General features: G+C 37.3%; 1 protein-coding gene across 1 annotated transcript in view; it reads right to left on the bottom strand.

Moving 5' to 3' along the window:
* Window positions 1-26,766, bottom strand: part of LOC149303207 (1-phosphatidylinositol 4,5-bisphosphate phosphodiesterase beta-1-like) — a 253,652-nt gene that overhangs the window by 90,623 nt on the left and 136,263 nt on the right. Inside the window, exons 5-7 of the mRNA XM_089481675.1 lie at window positions 12,501-12,641; window positions 8,435-8,514; window positions 3,459-3,512 (exon numbers count right to left, since the gene is read on the bottom strand). Of these exons, the coding sequence (XP_089337801.1) occupies window positions 3,459-3,512; window positions 8,435-8,514; window positions 12,501-12,641 (275 nt within the window). The remainder of the gene's footprint in view (window positions 1-3,458; window positions 3,513-8,434; window positions 8,515-12,500; window positions 12,642-26,766) is intronic.

The following is a 26,766-nucleotide window of genomic DNA, read 5'->3' as shown; positions in this document are numbered from 1 at the left end:
GCCACGGAAATGTATGTCCAAAACTATATGAATTATTGTATAGTTGTTTGAAGCTGCAACATACATGACATGCAATGTTACATTACATGTACAGATTTACAGATTTGTAGCACAGCAAGATTTTTGTTGACAGCATGATTTATTGTATACAGACAAACAAATAGTGTGGTACTCACACAATCAACATCCTTTCATGGGGCGCTATACGTATATAAATCACTGCTTGGCCAATGTTTTCCTACTCCAATGATCAATAACGACAAATATTCCTCACAACTACCCCGAAACATTTGCCCAACTTTGTAATATGTAAAATAAAAAGTTTAGTGACACAAGTGCACCATATGGCAGAGGGTGTGCGCGGTATATTTATTGTTATTGATTTATTGTATGATGGATGTTATGTTAAATAATATGAAATTAGAAAAAAGAAAAAAAAAGATACCAGTATTTGCAGTCATATGTGTTGCACTGTGTTTCTAAAAATAAATAATAATTAATAAAGTAAATAGATCAATAGTTTTATTTTTACATTCAGGTTATATAAATTAAGCCACATCATCAATTTTACTGTGACTCTAACCTTTAATGTTTTTACATATTAGAAAATATTTACATTTAATAAAATAATTATGATAAACTGTTATGCAATATTACTTAATTATGCCTAATCTGCCTATTTTACCTAATTTGTAATCTTAAATACCAGCCTTTTTATTGTCAAATTTGAAAATCTTTTTTACCATCACTTACATCTACGGTATTTATTAAACAGTCTTTAAAAATGTGTTTACAGATAGAATACTGAATATTGCATGGAGACCTACCTCCATAACTAACGTTTTGATTCCAATCTTTGTTTTCCGGTAGATCAAGAATCATTACCATAATCAGGAATTTAATGAGTTATATGTTAGTAAAGTCTGACAAACTTTTGAGCAGTAGAATTTAATTTTGTGACCTAGTAAAAACACAAGGTGAGACCATTTCTACATCTCTTTTATCTTTTGTTTTCTGCTCTTTTAAGTTTTTCTGGTATATTCCCAAATGATATTTGTTTTCCTTTTAAAACGATAAACCTACATAAATCGTGCTTATTATGCAGGAAATAATGAGATGCTATTTTTCTTTTTTTATAACTTGCTACAACTAGCTTCAAAAGGTTACCGTACAATTTTCCAGTAACAGTATTTTTTATTCAGTTAAGATTTTTAAGCTTGTTTTGAATTGTTTTATATAAATATGTAACATATAATATTTGTCATTAAGATTAATAGGGTTGTATTTTTAAAGTCTTTTAATAAAACCAGTCAGGATGCAAAGTGATCATAAGTATATTTCATTTTGATCTCTTGGACCTTATCTTATAGATAAATAAGAACATTTCTTAGAGATAGCCCAAGAGAAAATGGAGTCTTTAGTTTAAGCTGAACCTTCCTATTGGGCCAACATACAACAAGGTTTAAGGCCGCAATAAAATGCTTTATTGATATAAATACATGATTCTTAAATAAATTAACACTGATGCAAGCCCCTAAAACAAAAGTGCCCATTTGTGTCCATTGGAAATTTTGGCTATAAAATCATGTTTTTAAAGGCGCTCAGTAAGGCATTTCTACTAAAGAGACGATTGTTACGAACTTGGACGAAAATGTGCATTATTTATTTTCATTGAATCCACAACTTTATTAATACATTGTTACAGGCACGGGGAGAAAAAGGCTAACAATTGCCAAAATGTCTCGTGATTAGAGAGCTTAGTCACAAGTGTGAATAATAGCGCACACGGCGATTTGGTATTTTCACTGCAGGCAGAGTGTGGGTTGTTCTCTAAGTCTGAATGTGTTTATGGTATGACACACAAAACCTGCTTTTAGAAAGAAAGCTTAATGAAATAGAACAAGAAAGCGACAAACTAAGTAGACATTTAGCAAGAACAATAAGTAAGACAAAAAAATGGTAGTGAATAGGCATTTAATGGAACTACTTTCCAATACATTTCTATTTCTATAAAAAAAAGAAAAAACAATAACCAAAAGCACTGAGCAGTAGAACAGTTTTGGATTTAAGATTACTCAACAGCCTAGTGCCCTTTCCATCAAACTGAAGAGTCAATCATTTCCCTCTTCTTTGTATCACAGCCCAAAAGGCAAGTATTTTCCAGACTTTCTGTTGTCTTCAGATTAAAAGCCAATGATAGCTTTCAACATTCCTTTTTTATTATTAGATTTGTATTATGTTTCATAGGGGAAGTTACAGTATAAAGCATTAACAATTTTTAATTTCAGGACTTTAACAATACCGATGGCATGGATTATTTGGCATATATTCTTCAAATTCTCAGCTATCAGAAAAGACAATAGTTACAATTTCCTATTTGTATACATAAAGAGTAATATAATGATGTTCAATATACGATGTGCTGGAAGAAGTGACCACAACCTAATGACTCGAGTGATATTTTTTATCAGGAAGAAAAGGAAACCAAGAGATGAGAAACCCATAAGAACAAAGAAGGATAGAGACAGAGAATATTAGAATAGTGTCCAGGGCCGGCCCAAGACATAATGCCGCCTGGGGCGAAGTTTAAAATGCCCCCCCCATTATCTACCCTTTCTCTGCCGCCCCCTATTATCTACCCTTCCTCTCCCTCCCTATTATCTACCCTTACTCTCCCTCCCTCCCTATTATCTACCCTACCCCCCCCCTTTGTACTTACCTTTCAATAGTCCTTCGGCGATTCTCCCTGCTCGGTCTCGGCTTGTAATGCTGAGCGCCGGAAATTACATCATCTTCCAGGGCTCAGCATTACAAGCCGGCACGGAGACAGAGCTAGAGGACTCGCAGAGGAAAGAGAGGGCCCCCCTCTCTGTCTTCTGCTTTTTAACAAAAAAAAAAAAAAAAAAAAAAAAAAAAAGGGCTTGGGGTGGCAAAGTGCCTCCCCTTCAAAAGTGCCGCCTGGAGCAATTGCCCCACTCTGCTCCATGGTAGGGCCGGCCCTGATAGTGTCTCCCTGGATAATGCTTACAACATTTTTACCAAGCAAGCAGTGAAGAACACCAAATCACAGACTACGCCACTTTTGCTCTCTCAACTTAATGTCTCTTCCTCTACTGTAACTTATTCTTACTCAGTTGCTAAGTTCCTGTCTTATTCTGTTTATTTTTTAATTTTTCCCATTGGAATATCAAATGCTATTTGTGATTCCCAACTCAGGAAACATATCCATTATAATCCCAATATGCACACACACATACAGTATGTATACAGACCAAAAAAACATGCATACACTCCATGCATTGTCTTTCTGTTCATCATCATCATCATCATCATGTCTGGCCTTGTTTTTCAGGTCACACAATCACTTTTAAACAGTCTTATTTCTTGGTACCCTGAGCAGTCAGGGCTTTACTGACATACTTTTTACGTTTTACATTATTTTAACAGAGACAACTTACTTCTTAACAGGAATCCGTCCTTCTTGGTTGGCTTGGAGCTTAAGCTTTGTGTACCTAGAAAAAATATAAATATATAAAATAAAAATATAAATATTCAATAGATCAAAAAATCATAAACCTAGTTAAATTTGTTTTACTGTAGCCGATGTGTATTCTGTGGATATTCTAAACTTGTCTTCTGTAGCGAAACATTTTAAAGCACGATAATGAGAGTGTAAATCCAGCATTCTTATATCAGGTAGATACTGCAAAGCTATTTAGCACCGGGAGCAAAATTCATAACAGGTTATGTCCTGATGATGGGAGTCAGAACACTCCTGAAATGTTGAAATTATTAAAGATTAATCAAATATTTTGCATAAAATCCAAATTAGCTTTTCCTTTTTTTGAGATTACAAAATATTAAGCCTCAGTTACATTGTAATGTTTACTTGTTACTCCCCGCATATGTATCGCAACTAATGTTTCTGTAATTTTTCATATACTCCAAACTGAAGTACAGCATCCTGGATGCAAAATATATTACTAATAACATGATATGGTCACTGGAAAAAAGCCCGTTGAATTTATTTTTGGTCTCTTTTGAGTAGACATGTTGGAATTATAATCACAAGAATATAGAGCTCCCCAGGATTTAAAGGGACTCTCTGACAACCTCTCTAAGGAAGAATGCATTTAAAGTACCGAATGCATCACTTCAAAAGTAATAATAAAGTAAAGCATGTGCCTGACACAGAAGGTGCAGTCCTGCTGCAGCAGCTGCCCTCCTCCCCCATGATCTGACATTGCTTTCAGCTGATTGGCTGCTTGAAGAAATCAATCAGTGACAGGAAAATGCTCCCATTGAAATCAATAGCAGCACTTTCCACACATGTGCACCATGTTTAAGCACAGGATTCATCGATTCTACTTGAACTAGCTAATTTAAACTCTGTATTAAAAATGTTAACTATGAAAATACAAAGACAACTAGTTAAATTGACCATAGTTGTTGTTGTGCAACTCCTAGGAAATATTCAAGAAGTGAATATAAAACTGCTGATTATTTTGTTTTAAATTGTTATTGGTCAAAACAGTTCTACCTTCAAAGGGGCAAAAATACCAGTGTATATGCTGTTGCTGTATATTCACAGACACTATGTTCTAGACATCACTTCTATACTTCTATATATCTAGATCTCCCTCTCTGCACACACATTACTAATGAAAGGATCATCCATGCTCTAGATCGTAAGCTTGTTTGAGCAGGGCCCTCCACACTTGTTGTTTCTGTAAGTCAAATTGTTATGTTATATACTACTTGTTATGTCCTGTTTACCCATTGTACAGCACTACAGAATATGATGGTGCTATATAAATCCATAAAAAATAACACATTTTCGGTGTAAGTAAGGAGTAAGTGATAAAAAAAATCTAGCCACCATTGACAAGAAGCAAATGGTATCCTCCTATGTTAGATGTTCATTACAAACCGCAGGTTGAGTGTTTTTTTCTAGAAGTAAAAAATATGCAGAATACTGGGAAATGAGGGGGAAATCCATCAAACAACAGATATGTCTAATAAGAAGCAGACAGCAGCTTGTACATCTACTCATTCTGCATAACCTCATTGTTTGATGCAATGCAGGGTGATCAGTTTCATACGAAGTATTCGAGTTCAGCTGTTGGGACAGCAAACCATGACATGGTTCATCTGCATGGAAGGTCACGGCTATGGTACACTTAACTGTTTCGCAAGAAAAACCTGTGAGCTAAGCAGTAAGCACTGTAGATTCCCGGTCCTCATAAATTGGTATACTGTACTTCCAATGCCAGAATTAAAGGAATACATACCTATCGTCAGATACATGGCTCAAGTGCTTGTATTTTGTAAGTTAACTCTTTCAGCACCATGTCTATGAGCGATAAATTGCAGTGAGCAGCAGCAGATTATACTGTATATTTCCATAATTAGTTTTATGCACACATAATCCTTCAAATATCAAGGAAGATCTTACATACAGTATTTCTATATTATGCATTAAATTATTTTATTGGACAAAGAGTAAACAAATATTAGAAGGTGTGTTCTTGGACTTGATGATTTGGAAATGGAACTATTTAGGTGTCAAAAGGGAATGCATTTCTCATTCATTCACTGAAGGGGTTAACCGTGATGCAACCTAATGGGTCATGATGGTTCTCATGTATTTATTTTGTATCATGTAGCATTAATATATAGAGACGATATCGCTTAAATAGGCAGGTTTTCTACCGACATTTGTTTCATAAATGATAGATGCAGTTTGTTGGGTGAGGATGCTGCTTATATCCTCCTGAGGCATATCTTAAGTTAGAGCTTCTGGCTGCGATCCAGCTAAAGTTGGTAAATACACACAAATAGCAACTGTAAATATTACAATCAATCTGTTTTGTCATGGCTAGTAATGTAAATTGTAATATTGTCATACATTTATGTATGAGATGTAATATCAAGCATAATATTACTGATGAGACTCCAAGGCTTGCCGTTTAAAGGTGTTGTTCCATATACTGTACACTCTCTAGGTATGCTAAGCAAATTAATATTAGCATAACAGATCTGTAATTGTATTCTTTCCTATGAAGGTTTATATGAAACTTTGTTACCTTAAAGGTCAAAATAACCCTAATACCGAAAATAGCCTAAATTAACTATACCTTGTTTGAACTATTACTTATTGGAAAATGTCTTTGTCAGGTTTGTGGTTAATACATATAAACTTTTTTTTTTAATTTAAAAGCCAAATGTTCTGCTAACAACTTTGCAATAAAATAGTTTATTTTATCATAGTGCTACTAGTAATTATGTCTATACTGTGCTATATGTTCCTGATTTAGCCCACTGCTGGCATGAAGTGTCCTGTTTGGATGTTGATATCCCACGTAATCCATAAAATGTCTTTGTAGAACAATGTCTTTGGCACATTAATGTTGGGTCTACATTGACTATGTAGTGAGTATATAGCAAGATGAGACTGGTCATTGGGAAAACCGAGCTTGGTGGGCTGGTGGCCAAAGATGTCTATAATGTACCTTTATTGCTCCTCGTGCTGCAGATCCCATTCTTTAATGTGGGACCACCAGCAGGATACATGCATCTGCACACAGAGGACATAAAATAGTGTATTGTGTGGCCTGCAAGCATTTACATCATTTTATCCTGCTACTTTTAATGTCCTATCTGGCCCAGGTATATAGTACAAATGAATGCACTGTTAAGATTTTGTTTTTTATTATATTTATTTATTTTGATAGCTGTCCTGGAATTAGAAAGGTCTTTGACATGATAGCGACAATAAAAAGGGAAGCAGGTGAAGACACCTGTGTACCTAGTGAGAAAAGAAATAAGAAGCTGTGAAAAAAGACTATTGTAGGTGTCACAACTCACAAGTGTCTAATAGCTGTAACCAAAACCAAATAATTTTCCCCACAGAGACCATCAATAATAAACAAAGCAGAAATCAAGTTCTCTGCACCAAACTACATGCAATGCTTCTATCTAGAAGATCTTTGTTTACCCTAACTGGCCATCCTATGGAGGCTGTGCTGGCATAGACTGCATTAAAGGCTGCTAAGCTCTTTTAAGACACAACACACCTGAATTGTGATGGGAGATTCCAATAGAGTTTACATGGTACTGGAAGATCTTCTGATGGACCTGTTCTCCCTTTGTCCTCTTTTTTTGGTGGGAATAAGGCAGGAATGAATGGGTGTCAGTTATATTCACCATGCATTGTACAGAGGGGAATAGAAGAGCTGTGCTTAAGAGGCATGCACCATTGCATCAGTGACAGAATGAGTAGCCCACGATGGAGAAGCTATCACAGATCAATGCCACAAAAGCCAGGACACCAGGTAGGGTTACTTCAGAGTAACTGGGCTTTGAACCTTCTTGCAACACCACCAGCTACCAGTAATTTAGTCTTCATACTATGCTGATTTAGTACAATGTTTTCCTAACTTCACCCATCTGTCCTAATATTATCCCCAATGACTCTAATTATAGTGGCATAACGTCCCCAGCTCTGGACAATATCATTGTCTACATAGTGAATGCGATGGTAATTTCAAAGCAGCACGTAGTTCCTAATAATGCTTTAAAGGTTCTGTACAAATATGGCGTCATCCTTCAAAATGAAGATAACCCAGAATTATTTGATGCAATGGCTTTTTAATTCCTCTTCAAAGTTACTGTAAATATTTAATACTGGAAAACACAATAATACCAAGACAACCTGTGATATAAAATCAGATATTAGGAATAAAGCTAAACAGAGATCTATATTTGCATTATTTTCCAATGAATTTTTCTATTTTCTTTGGCAGAATGTTCCAAAAGAGCCTTTCTCAACTTTATTTAAGAACCTGAAGGCCCTTATGTACACAAGTAGCTAAAATTGTCTTAGTTACTTGGCAAGGCCAAATCCAGAGCAGGATCCTCTCTCATGCAGAATGGACACAGTGAACTTTGCCAAATTTTACTTTGTGTATAGTAATGTATGGGTGCCTAATGATTAACCTATAGGCGTATATGCACATGTAAATACAGCATGCTAGCAAATGTATAGCTCAAAAAGCTTTCTAAGGCATATTTACAATATTTTGTGTATACATATATATATATATATTTAGGGTATATACCTCACCCATAAATCATTCTCATCAAGGAAGTACATCATTTTTAGGTTATATCTGAATAGTCACATGCACACATAAAAAAAATATGATATTTGAATTATGGAAACTGTTGATTTCCCTGTGTATTAGATCTTACATTGTGTTATTGTTTTGCGTAAATATTCTCAGCTACTTCCAGGAATAAAAGCCAAGTTTAAAAAAGGTGACAACTCATCTGGGAATAAGCGATAGCCATGGAAATGTCTAACAAGAAAAAGCGGAAATTGACTCAGAAAACAGAAGTCACACCCTTTGCAATAAATAACGAAGCTACTTACGCTTTTTCCAGAAATGCATCCCTGGACATGTTCTGTGCCAGTAGATTTGTAGCCAGACTGAATATCTCATCTGTCCACTCCTAAGTAGATATAAAATAAACATGCTTTAGCTAAAGTACAGAAGCCATAAGATGTTTAGTTTGATCTATGTCTGTAGCCAACCAAATATTTTTCTATGTTGCATGGTACGGATGTAAACACAGGGATAAACATAATCCAAAAATACTATTCTTACCTGAGAACACTGAACTAAAAACCAATGCATGGTGTGGGGATGACATTCCTTGTATGAATCCCATAGGAGTAGGAATCCGCTTTAAAGAACTTTTAGGGAAAAGCACTTGTGAAATCTACAGGTAATTTATGGTGACTCACATTGCCTTTTAATTTAAGCAATCCTCCCCAACATTTTAAAGGCAAAAAAGGGACACTTATGTTATAAGGGGTATGGTAAGAGCAGGGCCGGCCCGACAATGGAGCCGAGTGGGGCAACCGCTCCAGGCGCCACTTTTGAAGGGGCGGCACTTTGCCGCCCCAAGCCCTTTTTTTTTTTTTTTAAGGCCGAGAAGAGAGAGAGAGAGAGGGCGCCGAGTGGTTTTATCTTACCAAGTACCCGCTCGGCGCCCCTCTCTCTCTCCCCTCTGCGAGCCCTCTAGCTCGGTCTCGGTGCTGGCTTGTAATGTTGAGCGCAGGAAGATGACGTCATTTCCGGCGCTCAGCATTATAAGCCGGCAGCGAGAGCGAGCAGGGAGACTCACCGCAGGACTGCTGAAAGGTAAGTACGGGGGGGAAGAGGAAGGGTAGATAATGGGGGGGCGGCAGGGAGAGGAAGGGTAGATAATGGGGGGGTGGCAGGGAGAGGAAGGGTAGATAATTGGGGGGGCGGCATTTTAAACTTCGCCCCAGGCGGCATTTTGTCTTGGGCTGGCCCTGGGTAAGAGGCATGGCTGGCAGAAGAGAATTTGGCACCCGGGGGTCCTATGTTTAGCACCCCTTCCCCCCCCCACTTCAAAATGTAACTCACGCTCTCTCTAACTGACTCTTTCACAGAATCACGGAATAAGAGAAGCGTTTCTGCAGCCCTCTTTCTCCATGAATCTCCGTTATTCTGGTCTCTTGGAGTACTTTCCCAAAACAGTGGAGCCACGGAGACCGCCTCTCCCCAGTTTCTCAAACCAGGAAGTGGATTTGCCAGGAGGCACCGCCGTTTTTCAAAAGTGCTCCAGGAGGCACCGCCCTTTTGCACGAGTGCTCCAGGAGGCACCGCCCTTTGCACAACTGCTCTATGAGGCACCGCCCTTTTGCACAAGTGTTCCATGAGGCCAGGTTCACGGAGAGTCAAAATGCTTGGCTACTCTATTTTAAAATGGCCTGCTTTAAAGTAAATAAGACCTATGTTTGTTTATATACATTTGCCAGTATGCAAATACTTGATTTGTCCTGTTTATCCATGAGTGCTAAGTAGACTATAGGCTTCAGTAAAAGCACCATGAAGATGCTGTGCCATAAACATTCATTTCATTATATATATTAGTGAGAGAGTGGAAGCTAAGTGGATTAGTTTCGCAGCAGAAGTGGCCTAATGCAGCGAGGGAATTTAAACATGCGTCGGATAGGCATATGACATAAGAGCCGATAACTGTGTGTTTACAATGGGAAAAAATGGGCAGAATACATGAGCCAAATGGTTTCTATGATTAGCAACCAAGTAAAAACAGGATAAACAAAGCGCTTTTACATTATTATTCTGCCCTAAATGTCACACAAAATGGCCCTGACAGCATTTGAAAGATTTTCTACTTCCAAAACAGATCATGAATAAAAGACATAGGACACTTTCTGCCCTTTCATAGTGAATGACGTTTAGTAAGACTTGGCTGCGCACATCAGAACAGAATACAAAAGACGGCTTGAGAACACGCTGTTTTCTTAAGTCAGGATGTGGATGGGAACGCTGGGACTGGTTGAATCTGCCCTTCTAATCTGCAGACAGAAACTGGGCATTAATTGCATGCGATCTTTGGTTGAACGATATATTAGCCAGGTTGCCATGCAAATAGCAACCTTACCTGACCTAATTGGAAATTAAAGAAATGCTCTGGATTTATTAGCAGAACCACAGCTCACAAAGCTTTAGACAGAACATATCTGCCGCTGTTTATTATGTCTTTCATGCTCCAGACTGAACAAGCAATTCCAAGAAAGCACAGCGGTTTAATAATGAGAGACTCGCAAATTATGTCTCCATTTTGCTATAACTGGATCTGTAATTCAGATTTATGTCTTTTTCAATAAGGGTTCCCGAAATGACTCCAGACTGCATGATCACTAATAAGTGTAGTGAACATTAAACTTGCAGGTAGTGTTCCATTTTTCACTTGCTAGTCCATGTCTGGTGTGGCCCATACAGGAAGAAATTAATTTTATGGAAAGTGTCTCCCCAAATATCTTCAATTTGCACATGGCCAATTTAGTAACTAAGCAAACGTTTCCCGTAACAAATGACAGAAACGCAGTTTTTCTAAATGGAGGTAATGAATTGAATTATCAGATGGAATAAATCTCTGTTAATGATTGCCTGTTTATGGTACATCTATTTATCAAGCTGTCTCAGAGCTCTTAAAGAAGTCACTTGGGCTTGTACTGATATCAAACCGCATCTGAGAGTTCCCATGTATGACCACTATCTACAGTTAGAAGTTAGTACAGAAGCAGCTTTTATTTATAAAAAAAAATCACTATTAGTATTATTTCATTTATATAGCACCAAGAATTTACACAGCGCTTTTCTTCAAAGAATACACAAATACTCCACTCTCATGGATATCAAACAACAGCAAACACAACAAAGGTTTATCCAGAGGAGGGTTTGCTGCACACAGAGAGGAAGCCATATGGAAAAGTACCTCATGCCCATGGTTTAATATGGTGGTGCATCTTTAATGTTTTGGGGCTGTTTTCCTGCATTTTGTTAGGATACATGGTATCATGGACTCATCAAATATCAACAGATATTAAATGAGCACCTGACTGCCTCTGCCAGAAAGCTTAAAATGGGGCGTGGTTGGATCTTCGAGCAGGACATCAAAATCAACACCAAAATGGTTTACTGACCCCAAAATCAAGGTCCTACCATGGCCATCCCAGTCTCCTGACTTGAACCCCATTGAAAATCTGTGAGGTGAGCTGAAGAGGAGAGTCCACCAGCATCAACCTCGCAATCTGAAGGCTCTGGAGAGATTGTGTATGGAGGGGTGATCTCAGATCCCTGGCCATGTATTCTCCAACCTCACCAGACCTTATAGAAGACTCAGAGCTGTTATCTTGGCAAAAGGATGTGGCATTAAGTATTGACTAAAAGGCTGCCAATAATTGTGCCACACATATATTTAACATTGTTTTTAAAAGAAACCTGTCTTGTGTTTGCAATTGTTTGATATCTATTTTGTGTATCTATAAATATATATTTTGTGTATTTTTTAAGATCAAAGGGTTAAATAATAAAGACAATTTTTTCACAGTCGTCTTTGCTCATATTTACCAAGGGTGCCAATATTAGTGGATATGACAAGACTAGAATTGACAGACTCTTATACATTAAGATGCATTAGTTAGAGAAGGCCCTGCTCCCAAGAGCTTACAATCTACAGCATAACTCCCAATCTCCAAACCTGGCTAATCACAGTGACAGGGGGCAGAGTGTGTAACGTAGAGTGTTACTCATGCTACTGTGCATGCGCACAATACTGAACATCCGTTGCCCGGTGTCCCAGATGCTGCATAATTAAATTGAGACCACGGGACAGTGGTAACCAGGAAAAAAAAACGGGAAACCAGGCTTAGAGTTTCTAAATTGGGACTATCCCTCGCAAAGCAGGACAGTTGGGAGGCATGCTAATGGTCTGCAGAATTAGATTCTTCATAAATTCACCTAGAAATATTACCTCTGGTCTGAACGGACATTCTAGTCACGACTTTTGCTATGACTTTGCCAAAGGCCCACATTAAAAACCAAATTCAACATTATTATTTAATTGGAGCATTTAATAAAATAACATCAGATTACCTTTGCAATTTCTTCTTGAAATGCCACTAAGTTCAAATAAGAGATGTTAACGAGGTCAGGTCCGTAAACAACTGTAAACATGCGATACTCCAGGCGGCCTCCAAAATTCCCAACTTCCAACTGCTCGCGTAATTTGGGATCCTAGAAGCAAGTTAAAAAAAAACACATCTTACTCACATATTAACAAAAGGAACGTTCCTACTCTGCACAATTTAACACTTTACTTTACTTAATTGATCGTACTATTGAATGTCCAAAAAATACCTATTTTTCAAAATTTCATTCATATTTTCTTGCTGGGAATGCTGTATTGACATGTGAGACAAAAGCAGTCACTGATAGGCTGATAGATACAGAACTGGCTACTTGTGGTTTCTGTGTTGTTTTAGAAACAAACAATAAGGCAGATAAGAGCCATTTAGCCCGTCTAGTCTGCTCATTTTTTTGTAATGTTAAGACTCAGACCTTGGCCTCGTCTTCCTATACATGTTTAAATTCCATCACTGGATCAGCCTCTACTACTTCTGCCGGGAAGCTGTTCCACTTATCAAGTAAAATACAAAGAATAAATCTTTAGAGGAAAAAATAAAATGACATATATTACGGTTAATTTACTTAGCATGCTAGAGAGCTCAGTTAATGTTTCGTCTAATATTTAACTAATATCTGCACAGGATAGGGAATAAGTTGCGTGTCTTAATACCCGTCCTAAAGTCTTTGGCATGTACTGCAACTCCCGGCATATCGGTTGTTAAAACGTGTGGCTTAATCGACTAGATTACTACATTGGTTTATTATGTTGGAAAATTAGATTAAGGGTTTATTTAATTGTTTAATCCAGCCTGTGCCTTTAGCCCTGTGTGTATATAGTAGCCAATCAGTAATATTATTTATTTGTTAGACTTTTCCAGATGTTAGGGATTTGAAGTAAATCAATTTATCTTAGATTATGTGTAATTATTTATTAAGTAAAAACAAACAAACAAAAAAAAAATACAGGACTGTTTTGTATAATACACATATTGACAAATCTCCTATCTCCAAATAAAACATTCAGGGATATAAGACTAATAGAAAAATGTGCATTTATGACAGTTTCCATGGCACAGAGAAGAAGTTTTTAATTCACGCCACTAGGGGGAGCTGTTGCAAAAATATGGTATTACAGACATTTAATTAGCAATTAGATTCTTTCAATGAATTCCAGTATTAACCCTTTCTTAGATCAACAAAAAATCCTTTAAATATGTGTGTTAACGCTTCTGACAAATGACAAAGGCTATTTTATTATAAGTTCATGTATTAACCCTTTGAAAACAACACAGTCCATAGTTATACAACGTGCTGCTCTCAGGGTTAAATGTGGTAAAGCATCCTTGGCTTGAAGTGCAAGAAGCTTTAGGGAATTATATCAATCGCTGAAAACGACAAAAGCATTCTTCAGAAGAGTGTCATCCAGTCCAACTACCAGATCTCTCTGCAAGAACCTATTAGCACAAAAAGGATGCTTATTTACATTCTGCAGAGCTGTTTCAGCACACTCCAGACACAGGATTTTTTCCTGCAATTTCTAACCTGTTACTTGCTGTGCCACTCATACTAGACACATCTGAAAGCAAAGTAATAGATTGTTAATCTGTACAGGATGTAAAGTTACAAACCACAGTTTAAGAAAATATTTTACAATCAAATAACAAAACAATTATGTAAATTTACATAATAATGTAAAAAGGAGCTTACAATAACAAGTTTGTTTTGGTAAAAAGAAGGGACATTATAGAAACATTGTAATCATTTTTTTCTTAAGAGATATATTGTAGTGTATATTGACAAAAGCTGTGTTTTAACACTCATATATTCTGAGAGGGGCCGTTAAACGAACGTGGGCCCTAGAGAGCTGACGAATATGCTTACAGGGTAGTGCCACTTTTACGAAATTCCCAATGGTCCTTCTTTTCCTCTTTTTATGTTACCCCTTTGTGGAAGCTTTCAGTATTTCCAGGGCCAAATCTTTCCGAAGCCCAGGGGGGATCTCTACCCTGTTGGGTGTTTACTAGTACAGCAACGGAGATACTTTGGTGCAATTGTACAAAAATGTGTAGTTTCCATAAGTTTCCCCTTTACATACATTGAATATAAATGCCATCCAACCTAGCCAACCCTAGTCATACAAGTAAAAAAAACCCCCCTATGCATCTAATGTGACAGCATATGGTTTATTTCTATAGAGACACATGACCTTAGTGGTGGCTTTTCCTTGGGGTATGTTGAAAGCTGTGGATAGAAGAAGTTGAGCCAGCTTAAATATAATATACAAAGACTAGCATTTAGTAACACCTATTAGACTCTGACACCATCCCTAACACTACGCTCAAGGTAATTGCTTATCTTCGATAAGAGCAGAAAATGTGCTTACATATAAAGTGGATTAAATACATGCATCAATAAGTCATAAAGCCACATAAAAAGTCTTAATGAAGTTGTGCTTCCTGACATGACCCCCCAACAAAAGTCTTCCCCTTTGGCCATCTGAAGACATACTGTATATGGGTTGCAATTAATATGAGGAATATTTGGTACCAAATTCCAGATTTTGAGCTAATTCTAATGAGTGAGATTAATTCATATAAAATTGTGGCATTTTTTTATATTCCTGTGCTTTTCCGCTGATGTACATACAGATAATAAAAAAATTCTGTGCAACAGCACAATGTGAAATTGCATAACAAATATTCCATTATTGGAAACACATGCTCATGATTTTCTCCAGATGAAAACATTCAAATGTGTATTTTTTCACAATTCTGTAGTTTGCCAGTGAATAAAAGCACGTCATATTATGGATCAGCTCTCAAAGAATGTCTTAAAAATCCAGAAACGACCGGCATTTAAAATATTTTCAATGCAGCTGGCTGTAACCTGAAAAAAGTCTACACTAATCAATGTAGAGAGATGAACTGTTGCTTAGCAATTGATTTTGTTGAGAAACATTTAGTATAAGTTAAAAATAGATTACAACTGCTTTCTAAATAAATCTGTGATGCTATGAGCATTGAACGCATCTATCTTAAGTACACTATACGGACAAAAGTATTGGGACAGGTGACTATTACACCAACAGTGACTTTTATGACATCTCATTCTAAACACACAAACACTAATACGGAGTTGGTCCCCCCTTTGCACCTATAACAGCTTCCACTCTTCTGGGAAGGTTTCCCACAATATTTTGGAGAGTTTCTGTGGGAGGTTTTTCCCATTCATCCAGTGGATCATTTGTGAGGTCAGACACTGATGTTGGATGAGAAGGTCTATAATATATTGCTTACATGGTGTAAAAAAAGAATTTGTATTAAAGGTTTTTTTCTGGGAAACTTTTTTATAATTCAGGAAACTCCAATAAAATGGTCTTTACTATGTCGTACAATGATAATTGGGACACTGGCCAGAACATCTGATGGACAGGACATAATCTCTGTTTTCAGCTCTGTTCCAACATAATTGCATCTGCTGGTAGCTTTGCACTGGGAGGGATAGTATTCTGGCCCGTGATTTAACATAAACATCACTACTCATTGTTATTCCTCCTCTTTAGTGCAAGTTGATTAGCTCTGGTAAACTTGGAAGGATGGGACAAGAAAAAGAGGCAGCAAATGAATTGGTCATACCAGATGTCCCATTACCATACAGCAAACTTACTTTCAATGAGGTAAAATAGCCCTTTACCATTTAAAAGAAATATTGTCAAAGCAACAATGCTGAACATAAAAAGACACAAGCTACCGGTAGATTTAATAAATCTTACAAAAAATATTAATTTAAAAAAAAAATATATATATATATAGTAGCATTTAAATAGTTTCAGTGCACAGTATGTGTAACAATCTATAAATGTGACTGACGTTATTGTCCAAAAACACCTTTTCTTCAAGAAAACTCTTCTATTGCCATGAAAATCCACCCCACGCATTCCAGGTGTCCAAGTTGGGACATCCGTGTTGGGGGTGTGGCAAGAGGCAGGTGGGGGCAGACAGGAGGCGTGGTCACTTGCACAGTTCACCTGGATTGTGTCACGAGGAGGAAGATAATAAACAATACAAACAAATACAAACATTCATTTTATACCTCTTTACTATAAAGAGGCATTCTGCTTTACACCTTATAGAATTGTTTTGGGGAAAATTACATTCTAAATCTTCAGGTTTTAGAGTAGCTTAAAGGTATTTGGTACTCATCTACTGTGAATTCAGATTTCTTCAGTGCTAATATAAAAGACTGATTCAAATATTAAATCTGTCACATACCATCAACCAACATAAGACTACGGGGCTTACAATCAAAAAGCTGTAAGGCTCATCTTTCAAAGAAATCAATATTTTGTTTTTGCCTGCCCTTTGATAAAGAAAGAGAATGTCTCTGCGGTTTATTTGTTAGTAATCCTTTTTCATAGATTGAAGTGAAAAGACTAGGCTAGCGAATCAGCTTCAGTGACAGGCAGATAAAAGGATTTTCAGAGCTTTCATTAATAACGAAAAATGTCCAACTGGATGGGAGATTTTATGAAATAACTAAAGTTTAAATTACATAAACAAATCACACATACAGCCCGCATTCTGCAGTGTCCAGACCATTCCCCAGTAGGTAGCTCACGCTTATACCTTGGACCTCCTCTGGAAAAGCTACCTGTAGCACTTGTTCTTCCACAAAGGGGCAGGGCTATCTGTCATATAGGAGGGGCTAACTGCACACAGAAGTGGGGCTAGCCCAAAACCATCTTGAGTGGGAGGGAAAGGGGGTGGAGTATGGGTGGGGCTAAACATTGCTCCACCTCTAAAAAGACTAAAAAGATTCATCTAGCCACCAAATACAAAAAGCCAATGTCAGAAGGAGACTATTTGAAATTGTAGATTTTTCTGGTGTTCATGTTCAACCTCGTACTAGGATATTTCCAATAAATAAACCATGCACAAATTGTATATTTTGAATAACTAGAACTGATGCCTTGGTGGAACAAGAATAACATAGGCTGTAATTGGAGGTCTATAGGTCTATATTGTTAGGGATATCTGACAATATAGATGTGATATTTCACTGTACATTGTTCTCAAATGTGTTCCCTATAAAATTATAGACACCTTCTATCATTTTCACAAGATGTTTTTTTTCCCGACCATCAATAAAATCACATTGACGTCTAACATGTTAAATGGGTACAATAATGAACATGAGTAGTTGTACATGGGCAGCTATGCAGGGGCAAAAATAAACAATATGGGGTTTATCTGGATCTGTTTTGATGGCGAGAGATACACCTTATTGATGCTACATTTTAAGAACTATCAAAAACTTTTTATGCCAAATTATCAGAACTCAATATTCAGAAAATCTAAAGTCAAACATAAAAGCTCAGAATATATATTATTTATAAATATTATTTATATATTCAGGAAAAAAAAACCCTTCCCCCCATTTTGCAAGGACTCTCCACCTGCCACCCTAGGCCAGATTACACCGCTAGAATTCCTCCTGCATACACATTTCCTCATACACATTTATTAAAAATAGTTGTGGGTTGAAAAAAAACAAACAATGGTGAATGAAAGAACATATGAATCAATGAATGGGATTTTGAGTTTGTAAACTGTGGAATGAACACATATTGTTTTAAAGAGGACCTGTCACCTACATATGAATAGGTACTAAGATTTAGACCCTGTAGGGCATGAAATGCCATATATGCATGCAATAAAAAAGGAAATTTAATATTTGTAATGACAAGATTACCTAAAGCTTTCTTACGTTGTGGGAAGCTGTATGTCAGGTCAGGAGCCTTGCAGGCCTGTCTGACATGACTCTCTCCACCACCGTGTCCCCCACCATCCTACCTAGTATTTTTCTGCCTTCAGCATGTGTAAAACTCAGCTTTAGCATTTTGGAAACAACAAGATGTTTTAGCACAGTGTATCCCTGTCTTCTTGCTGTCACAAATCAGCATACGTAGGAACGTTTAGGCTCCAGCTACCTGGAACCCTCCCTTCTCTGGATAGGTGGTCCTGCTGACGTAGGTGGACGTTTCAGGACACATAGCATGGTTAGATTGTGAGAGGGTGAGGAGTGGAGGTTCCTGGAGCACCACCCAGAGTTTCTGGCTGAAGACCCAGAGACCCCAGAAGCGTTGCTTTACCCAAAGTCTCTGGGTCAATTAAAATACAAGCCAAATGTTTAAATTCTTACCCAGTACTGCAGTGCTGGAGAATTAAGACTGAACTATTTTTTGAACACCGATAGCAGTTAAATAGATTTTGTTAAGAATCCTTTGATCCCAAACTTGAAAGAATCTCAAATAATTCTAAATAGCTATCAAAGTGGCATGGGATTGATTGGCAAGGCTAAATAAATGCAGAAACAAAGATTTAATTAAGATAGAAGCTTTGACATTTTGGGAATTTCTACTCGATCTCTGAAGGCAGACACTGAGAACAACTACAGAAATTGAAAACCAATACTGCTGAAAAGTGATGTTCAATAAAAAAAGATATGGCTTGGCATCATAAGCCTTTTGTGCCAGATGAAAGTGAAACATAGATTTGCATCCCTGTGGTGTAGAAATACCTGGAAGGATGACTACTGGAGAGATAGACAATCTGACGTGTATCTGATTTTGACCTTAAAATCCACCTTCCCTAAAAAACTCACCCATTAGAAGTATCTTTTTTATTCTACAGTTAGTTTAGGAGTTCATTTAGCACTCACCGCCAGAACTCATGTAAAAGATCAGTATTATATTTCCATATCAGACAGATCGGGGGAGTATATTTACCCACATAACATAAATTATGGCTTATTTATACTGTAGGCATTATTTTATGGTCACAGCAATCCATAATCCTATTCTATTCTTTCTAATTCAGCTTCTCTTATTTAATCATCCCTATCATTTATTTTCTAAGGAACATTAAAAGGGTAAATTTAATCTCCAAGTGTCAATCACTTACTGTTTATTATTGCCAGTGTTTAATTTCAGAGTAGTGATTTTTGTGTGCATTGTCTACAAGCTTTGATAAAACACATTTGTTTATATTTAACCTTGTTAATATTTAGGAGACAACCCAATTAGTACATTACACTCTATTTACGCAACCATTTTTTTCTAGAACAAGTAAAGCTATTTATGAATACTTCATTGAATGCAAACCAAAAAGCACATGTTATAATTCTAAGAATGAAAAAACAACATATTTTTTCCGTATACATCTCCATATTTGACAAAACAATAAAAGTAACAAAAGTTCAAACCCAGAGAGTTCCCACCACTGAACACTAAGTCATCAAGACTAATCTCTCTGTCTCAATTAAACTGTTGAATTGAAATGCAGATGAAAGCCTTCTGTATACTACTGAGAAGATGATCCACAGCCCAACAGAAAACATTTTTCTTATGGTCGACTTGAGCAATTGAAGACGTAAGACCAGTGAAGCCCACTTGACAGAGCTGAATCTAATCCACAATCATTAATCAGGTCCCTGTGGGGTTCCTGGCTAGAGTGCGTGGAATGGGAAGTACTAAAATGGTGCCCCTTGTTTCAAGCAAATGGACACTTAAAACCTGAAAGCAGAAGAAAGCAAACACTGCTAATGGCTTTGTCATTTATACATTAGGAGATGGAATATTTGGCCGTTCTGCAGACAAGGAGTGAACTGTGTACATATGCCACAAAATATATTTGTATCAGTGTTAAACAGATGGATGTATGTTTAAACATTTTATATATATCCATGTCTATTCTACCCATATAGCCAGCAATCATATCTCTCTCAATTAGTATTGATCTAAGCCAGCTCCCTGGTGCAGACTACATTGATGAGTCTGAAGAGTTGCCACTCAGCCGACTTGAGAATTATCACATGCTAGGTACATGCAAGTCAAGGTGACCCAATGGACACTTACTTTTTCATGGATAAGCCTTATACATATACACATACACTATATGGACAAAAGTATTGGGACACACCTCTGTAAGTGGTATTATTGGAAAGTGGAAGAATTTTGGAACAGCAGCAACTCAGCCACGAAGACTGCGTAAAGTTTCAGAGCGGGGTCACCAAGTTCTGAGGTGCATGGTGAGTAAAAGTCGCCTATGCTCTGCTGATTCCATAGCTAAAGAGTTTCCAACTTCCACTCGCATTAATATCAGCACAAAAACTGTGCGGTGGTAGTGGAATGGGTTTCAATGGCTGAAAAGCTACATGCAAGACTCAGATCAAGTACAAAGCCAAGCGTCGGATCGAGTGGTGTAAAGCACTCCGCGACTGGACTCTGGAGCAGTGGAAACGTGTTCTGTGGAGTGACGGATCACGTTTCTCTGTTTGGCAGTCTGATGGGCGAGTCTGGGTTTGATGGATGCCAGGAGAACATTACCTCCCTGGCTGCAATGTGCCAACTCTAAAGTTTGGTGGCGGAGGGATACTGGTATGGGGCTGTTTTTCAAGGGTTTGGCCCCTTACATCCAGTGAAGGAAAATCTTAATGCTTCAGCACACCAAGACTTTTTAGACAATGCTATGATTTCAGCTTTGTGGGAACATTTTGGGGAAGGCCCTTTTCTGTTCCAGGATGACTGTGCCCCAGCGCACAAAGCAAGGTCCATAAAGACATGGTTGGATGAGTGTATTGTGAAAGAACTTGACCGCCCTGCACAGAGCCCCGATCTCAACCCTATCCAACACCTTTGGGATGAAATGGAACGGAGATTGCGAGCCAGACCTCCTCATCAAACATCAGTGCCTGACCTCACAAATGCTCTACTGGATGAAAGGGCAAAACTTCCCACAGAAACTCTACAAAGTCTTGAATGCAATGTCATAAAATTCTCTGTTGGTGTAACGGTCAGATGTCCCAATGTATTTCCCTTATAGTGTACACACATACATAAATATACAGATATAGATATATCTCTTAAACATTGTTCAGCTACATAATTATTTTAATCTCTTGTACTTTCATGTTTCTATATATGTAAAAGTCATTTTGAATAAAACATCTAAAAGCATTGCTAATCATAAAGTTTCTTTCATCTGCAAAGTTCCAGTTTTGGTTTAATGTCATTTAAAAATGCTGGAAAATATTAGTACTTTTAACTGCATAGATAAAAATGATAATTTAAGCAGCAGCTAGAGGGCAAAAATGGACTTCAAAATACCTGCATCTTTTATTTTATCTTATGTTAATTTATATCATCAAATCATTATGGTTCTAAACATCATTATTTCATATTTTGAAGCCATACATTTTTTAATCCAGCTTCCAAACATGTTGTTTCTAATCAAGATGGCCAAATTGCTTTGAATATTTTAAGGTTGCCGAATGTAAAGCATAATGCTCATACTTAATAACATTATTAAGCTTAGTAATTCCTGTTGGTCATAATATTTTTTTATGTTCCATATAAAAACAAATTTTATTTTTATAAATATGCCTGTTAAAACAAAGGAAAAAAAACTGATTACCTGCTGATGATCCAGAGGGACTACGAGGGTGAAGCCTGGGTCTAGAGCTCTAGGCTATGGTGGAACCCAACCAAATAGCATCTCTTCTAAACGGTAAAGCTTTGATGGTCTCTCTGGTGAAGACAGACACATCTCTAACGAAAGGGTAGCTCTTCTATTTTTAAATTAAAATGACCACGATCCCAAGTAAGTCTTTGGACACACGGTAAATGTCATCATGTGATTTGAAATTTAGTTACACCTGTTCTACTGCAACAGATTAATGATATCTTTCCTTGGTTGTTTTTATTTTATACAATACCTTGGTTACTCTCTTCTCCACATCCAGTCCCTCACCAAATCCTAACCCCTTCACCTGAGAAACATTTCCGAAATCCGCCCATTACTCACACAAGAAACACCCAAAACACGAATCCACTCTCTTGTGATATCCCGCCTGGATTATTGCAACTCCCTACTAGCCGGTCTCCCCTCTCCTTCCTTTCATCGCTCCAATCCATCCACTGCAGCTAAATTATTCTTTAACTGCCACCGTTCCTCATCTGCTGCTCCACTATGCCAATCGCTCCACTGACTCCCCATTCCCTTCAGAATCAAATTTAAACTTCTGACCCTGACCTACAGAGCCCTCAACAACTCTGCACCCCCTTATATCTCTATCCAAATACACCCCTACCCGCCCTGTTCGTTCCTCTCATAACGTTCGTCTCTCTTCTACCGTCATTACCTCTTCCCAATCCCGCATCCAGGATTTCACCCGATCTGTACGCCTTCTCTGGAATTCCCTTCCCTGTTCCCTCAGATTTTCTCCCTCGTATTCAAATTTCGAAAACTCACCTCTTGCAGAAGCGTACAACCTTTCCTTCTAATACTCTCAGCCAGTGTCCTATCTAAGCCTTCTGGCGCTATATAAATAAATGTAATGTTTTACTCCTACAGAGATTTTTCATGTCTTCCCTGGGTTATTTTTTCATGCAATGCACACGATCACCATCATTTGTAGTATTAATTTGCTATGGGGCTCTTCTGTTCTCATTATACATTCTGCCTGGGAGCATGCGTATTTCAGTAACAATGAATTAACTTTGTCTAATAAAGGCAACGTCATACGTACACACTATACAGGCAAATTACTTTATTTTTATTAAAATGGAGAACATGTATGCTTAGTTTAATCTGTAAACACTATTACATATTTTTTTAATATGCATTGTGCTTAATGTATTTTTTACATTGTATTTTAATATAAATCTGATACTCAAAGGAGATCCTGTTGTAAAATCAGTAATCAAAGGTGAGAAAAACTGGAGATCTTGCCTATTTATGCCCAATCATATTTATCTTAATTTGGACATCATGGGAGCAGAGGCGGATCTAGTGAAAATAGCGCCTATGGCAAGCACTGAAATTGCGCCCCTGTCGAAACTTCCACTCTCTGCCACACCAACACCTATACACACACACCCGAGGGCAGGCTCTGCTACACTGATAACCAAAAACACACAAACAGCAGGACACAATCTACGTCACAGACGTCTACATCAGGATGGATTTTTCACACTGCATTGTCGTTTATACCCCCCTTAGTGTTTTTGCCCCTTGTGTATTGATAGCAGGTATAGATCAACACATTAACACACAAACCAAGCTTTGCATGTATAGATCAACTGAAATTCACTTGTGATCTCAGCACTGAAGGTATATATCAAATAAACAGAATCAGACATACAAATCCTGTATTTGCAGGTATACAATAGTATATGAAATGTAGCACTGCATGTATAAGACATACAAACACTGTATTTGCAGGTATACATAAATAATGTATGGAAATATATAGACATGGGTGTATAGAATAACGCAAAAACCCAGCTTTGCAGGTATAGATCAATTGGAATTCACATAAAAACACGTCATTAAAAGGTATATTTAAAACCCCCTAAATTACAGGCATAGATCACAGGTTGCACACCCCAAAGCCAGCCCTGGCGTCCACACTGCCCACACAGCAATCACACTCCTATCATACCCAGGCAACCAGTAAATGCTGGTACCTAGGCATGATGGGACTGTGCTTGCTGTTAGCAATCACACTCCTATCATGCCAGGTCAGCCAGTACATGCTGGTACAGGGTGGCTGTAAGTGATGTGCAGACCCCATACTGCTGGCAGCATCAATACACAAGGGGGGCAGCTAGCTAGGTTTCAGCATGGACTGGCTGACTTGGCATGATAGGAGTGTGATTGCTAACAGCAATCAAAGTCCCATCATGCCTAGGTTCCAGCACTTACACATCCATGCTATCACACACACACTCATTCATTCATATACGCATTCATTCACAGATTAATTCCCTCAATCACGCATACTCATTCAAACAGCCTCCCCACCCCCTTACCTGCACTGCAGCTCCTCGATGCCGCTCACAGACTTCAGCAGAGGGTGCAGCCTCCCTCTGCGTTCCCTGGTACTGCACAGAGAAAGCAGGACTGTAGCAGAGTCATGTGATGTCACGTGAACTCTGCTAGGTTCCGCTTCCTCTATGCAGTACAGAAGACCCTCATTATAATGAGAATGGGGAGGCTGGGGATGGGAATATTAACACTAATTGTGATAAACAAAATCATGGTTGGACGGGGGATGGCTCAGTGGCTATGGCACTTTACGCACAACTCCCGCCAAATGCTAAACCTCTGGCCAATGGCTGGATATGCACGGCTGTTTGTTACGTTTTTTATACTCACATGCTGTGTGGCCCAGTAGATGGGGCAGAAAAGTGCAGCTAGGAGTCAGTGCATAGGATTTTATGTTAGTTTCTTTAGACAGTAGCAAGGCATGGATAACTGGCTAAATGAGGGCAAGTGAGAGAATAGGCCAGGTTAAGAGCCAAACTGTGATACCCGAGAAAAATCTCATGGTGTAGCTCACCATTTAGGAATTAAGTGTTCCTCTGTTGCCAAAAATGGTAAAAAAACTAATAAGAAAAGATGTTTGTTTTTTAAATCACACTGATATATAAAGGTTCATGAGATAACACAAAATGTGATGTTAGCAATGGTGTACATTATTCTGTTCATGTACAAATGATGAACAATTCAGCATGTGCTTCAAAATACTGCAGGAAAATATTAAAATTTTAATGGCGGAGAACCAAAAGCCAAGAACTGTCTGTATGTACTTTTCATTACAGAATAGGATATCAAATCATGACCAATTCTGTTTCAAATATGCTTTCAAACAGTGTTAGCTCTCAGTATCTTTAAACCAACACATTCCATTATATACACAAAAAGAATATATATATATATATATACAGAACTGTTTAAGCAGAGATAGAGAGAGCGATAAAGAGACTAAGTAGCCGTGCACACAATGATAATTACCTGGGTGTACCCTTCAACCAAATTATATATATATATATATATATATTTATTTTATCATTATTATTTTTACTACATTATATATGTATGTGTATGTATATATATATATATATATATATATATATATATAGTATGTAGATGTATTTATGCTACATATTGTACCTTGACTATTTTCTTGCCATGCATTTTTATTAGAAATTTGCAAAATTGTGAACTCATATATTTTGAAATGCCAAAACAAAATACCTCAGCTCTTCACATCAAGCGCTCATTTTGACATTGTGATTACATGCCTGGCTCTTCTTATGACAGCCTAAATTCATCACTTGGAATCTTTGAAAGCTTTTACCTACAGCTAACATAGAGATCAGAAGTGTGCCAGCATGAGCATCAGACAAGAGCACAATAGGAGAACGGTTATTATTTATTTACTGAAAATAATAGAATGCAGAGTTTAACTTTTTTTTATATAAAAAATTCCATTCAAAATTATGCCTATTTGGGTAATCTGCGTATATATAGCAAAAAATAAAAAATATAAAAAACAAATGTTCCACAAGTAAAATATTTTAAACTACAAAAAACTGTTAAATAACAAAATATAGTGTGAAACTGTAAATGTGAGAGATGACACACATATATAAAAATAATATTTAGGTAGAGAATTAAATAGTGGTAACATTTTCAGTATTTTTATGACTTGGCACACCATTATAATTACACTAAAATGGTGTCCTCGAACAACATGAAGAAATGTTTGACTCTGATTGCACGTCTGCCATTTATTTCATACACGCACAATTTAATTTTACATTTAATTTGAGCTTCAGATGCTTTTTAGCTTCCATGGTTAAAAAAACCCCCCTAATTTGCTACAGAATAAAATAATATTTAGATGGCTACAAATTATGGCAATTCTGGATTACCTGCCTTTGTGTCACATGACAATTAAGGATTTCTAGCAAAAATGATGGGTAAGACTAAATTTGACATGTTAATGTATAACAGTCTGGGCATTCAACAATGCTAGGAAGTAGGTTTCCAATATTGCTTATTGGTACAAATGATTTAAATTAAGCAAACAGGTGGGACCTTTTTTTGCCTCTGCGACTTCGTTATAGCTCTATTTATAGTACAATTTGAAGTATTTCTTAATAGCTAGCGGGTCCGGTACAGTATGACATTGCAGGCTTTACTAGAGCCATATGAGTCTGCATTCCCCACACACTGACCATTCCATTAGTTTCAGATTTCCTACACACTGATTGTCCCCATATTAAAGTAAAATAAACACAGACGCTATTCTGAGATTTATTCTTTAGACACTGATCTCCCATTAGAACCAAAACTAAGATTGATCGGAAATCCAATGATCCATT

This window comes from Sceloporus occidentalis, unplaced genomic scaffold, assembly GCF_023333645.1.
Source record: "Sceloporus occidentalis isolate IW3139 unplaced genomic scaffold, rSceOcc1.0.p SCAF_15, whole genome shotgun sequence".
Classification (NCBI taxonomy): domain Eukaryota; kingdom Metazoa; phylum Chordata; class Lepidosauria; order Squamata; family Phrynosomatidae; genus Sceloporus; species Sceloporus occidentalis.
This window is presented reverse-complemented; position numbering and strand designations above follow the sequence as displayed.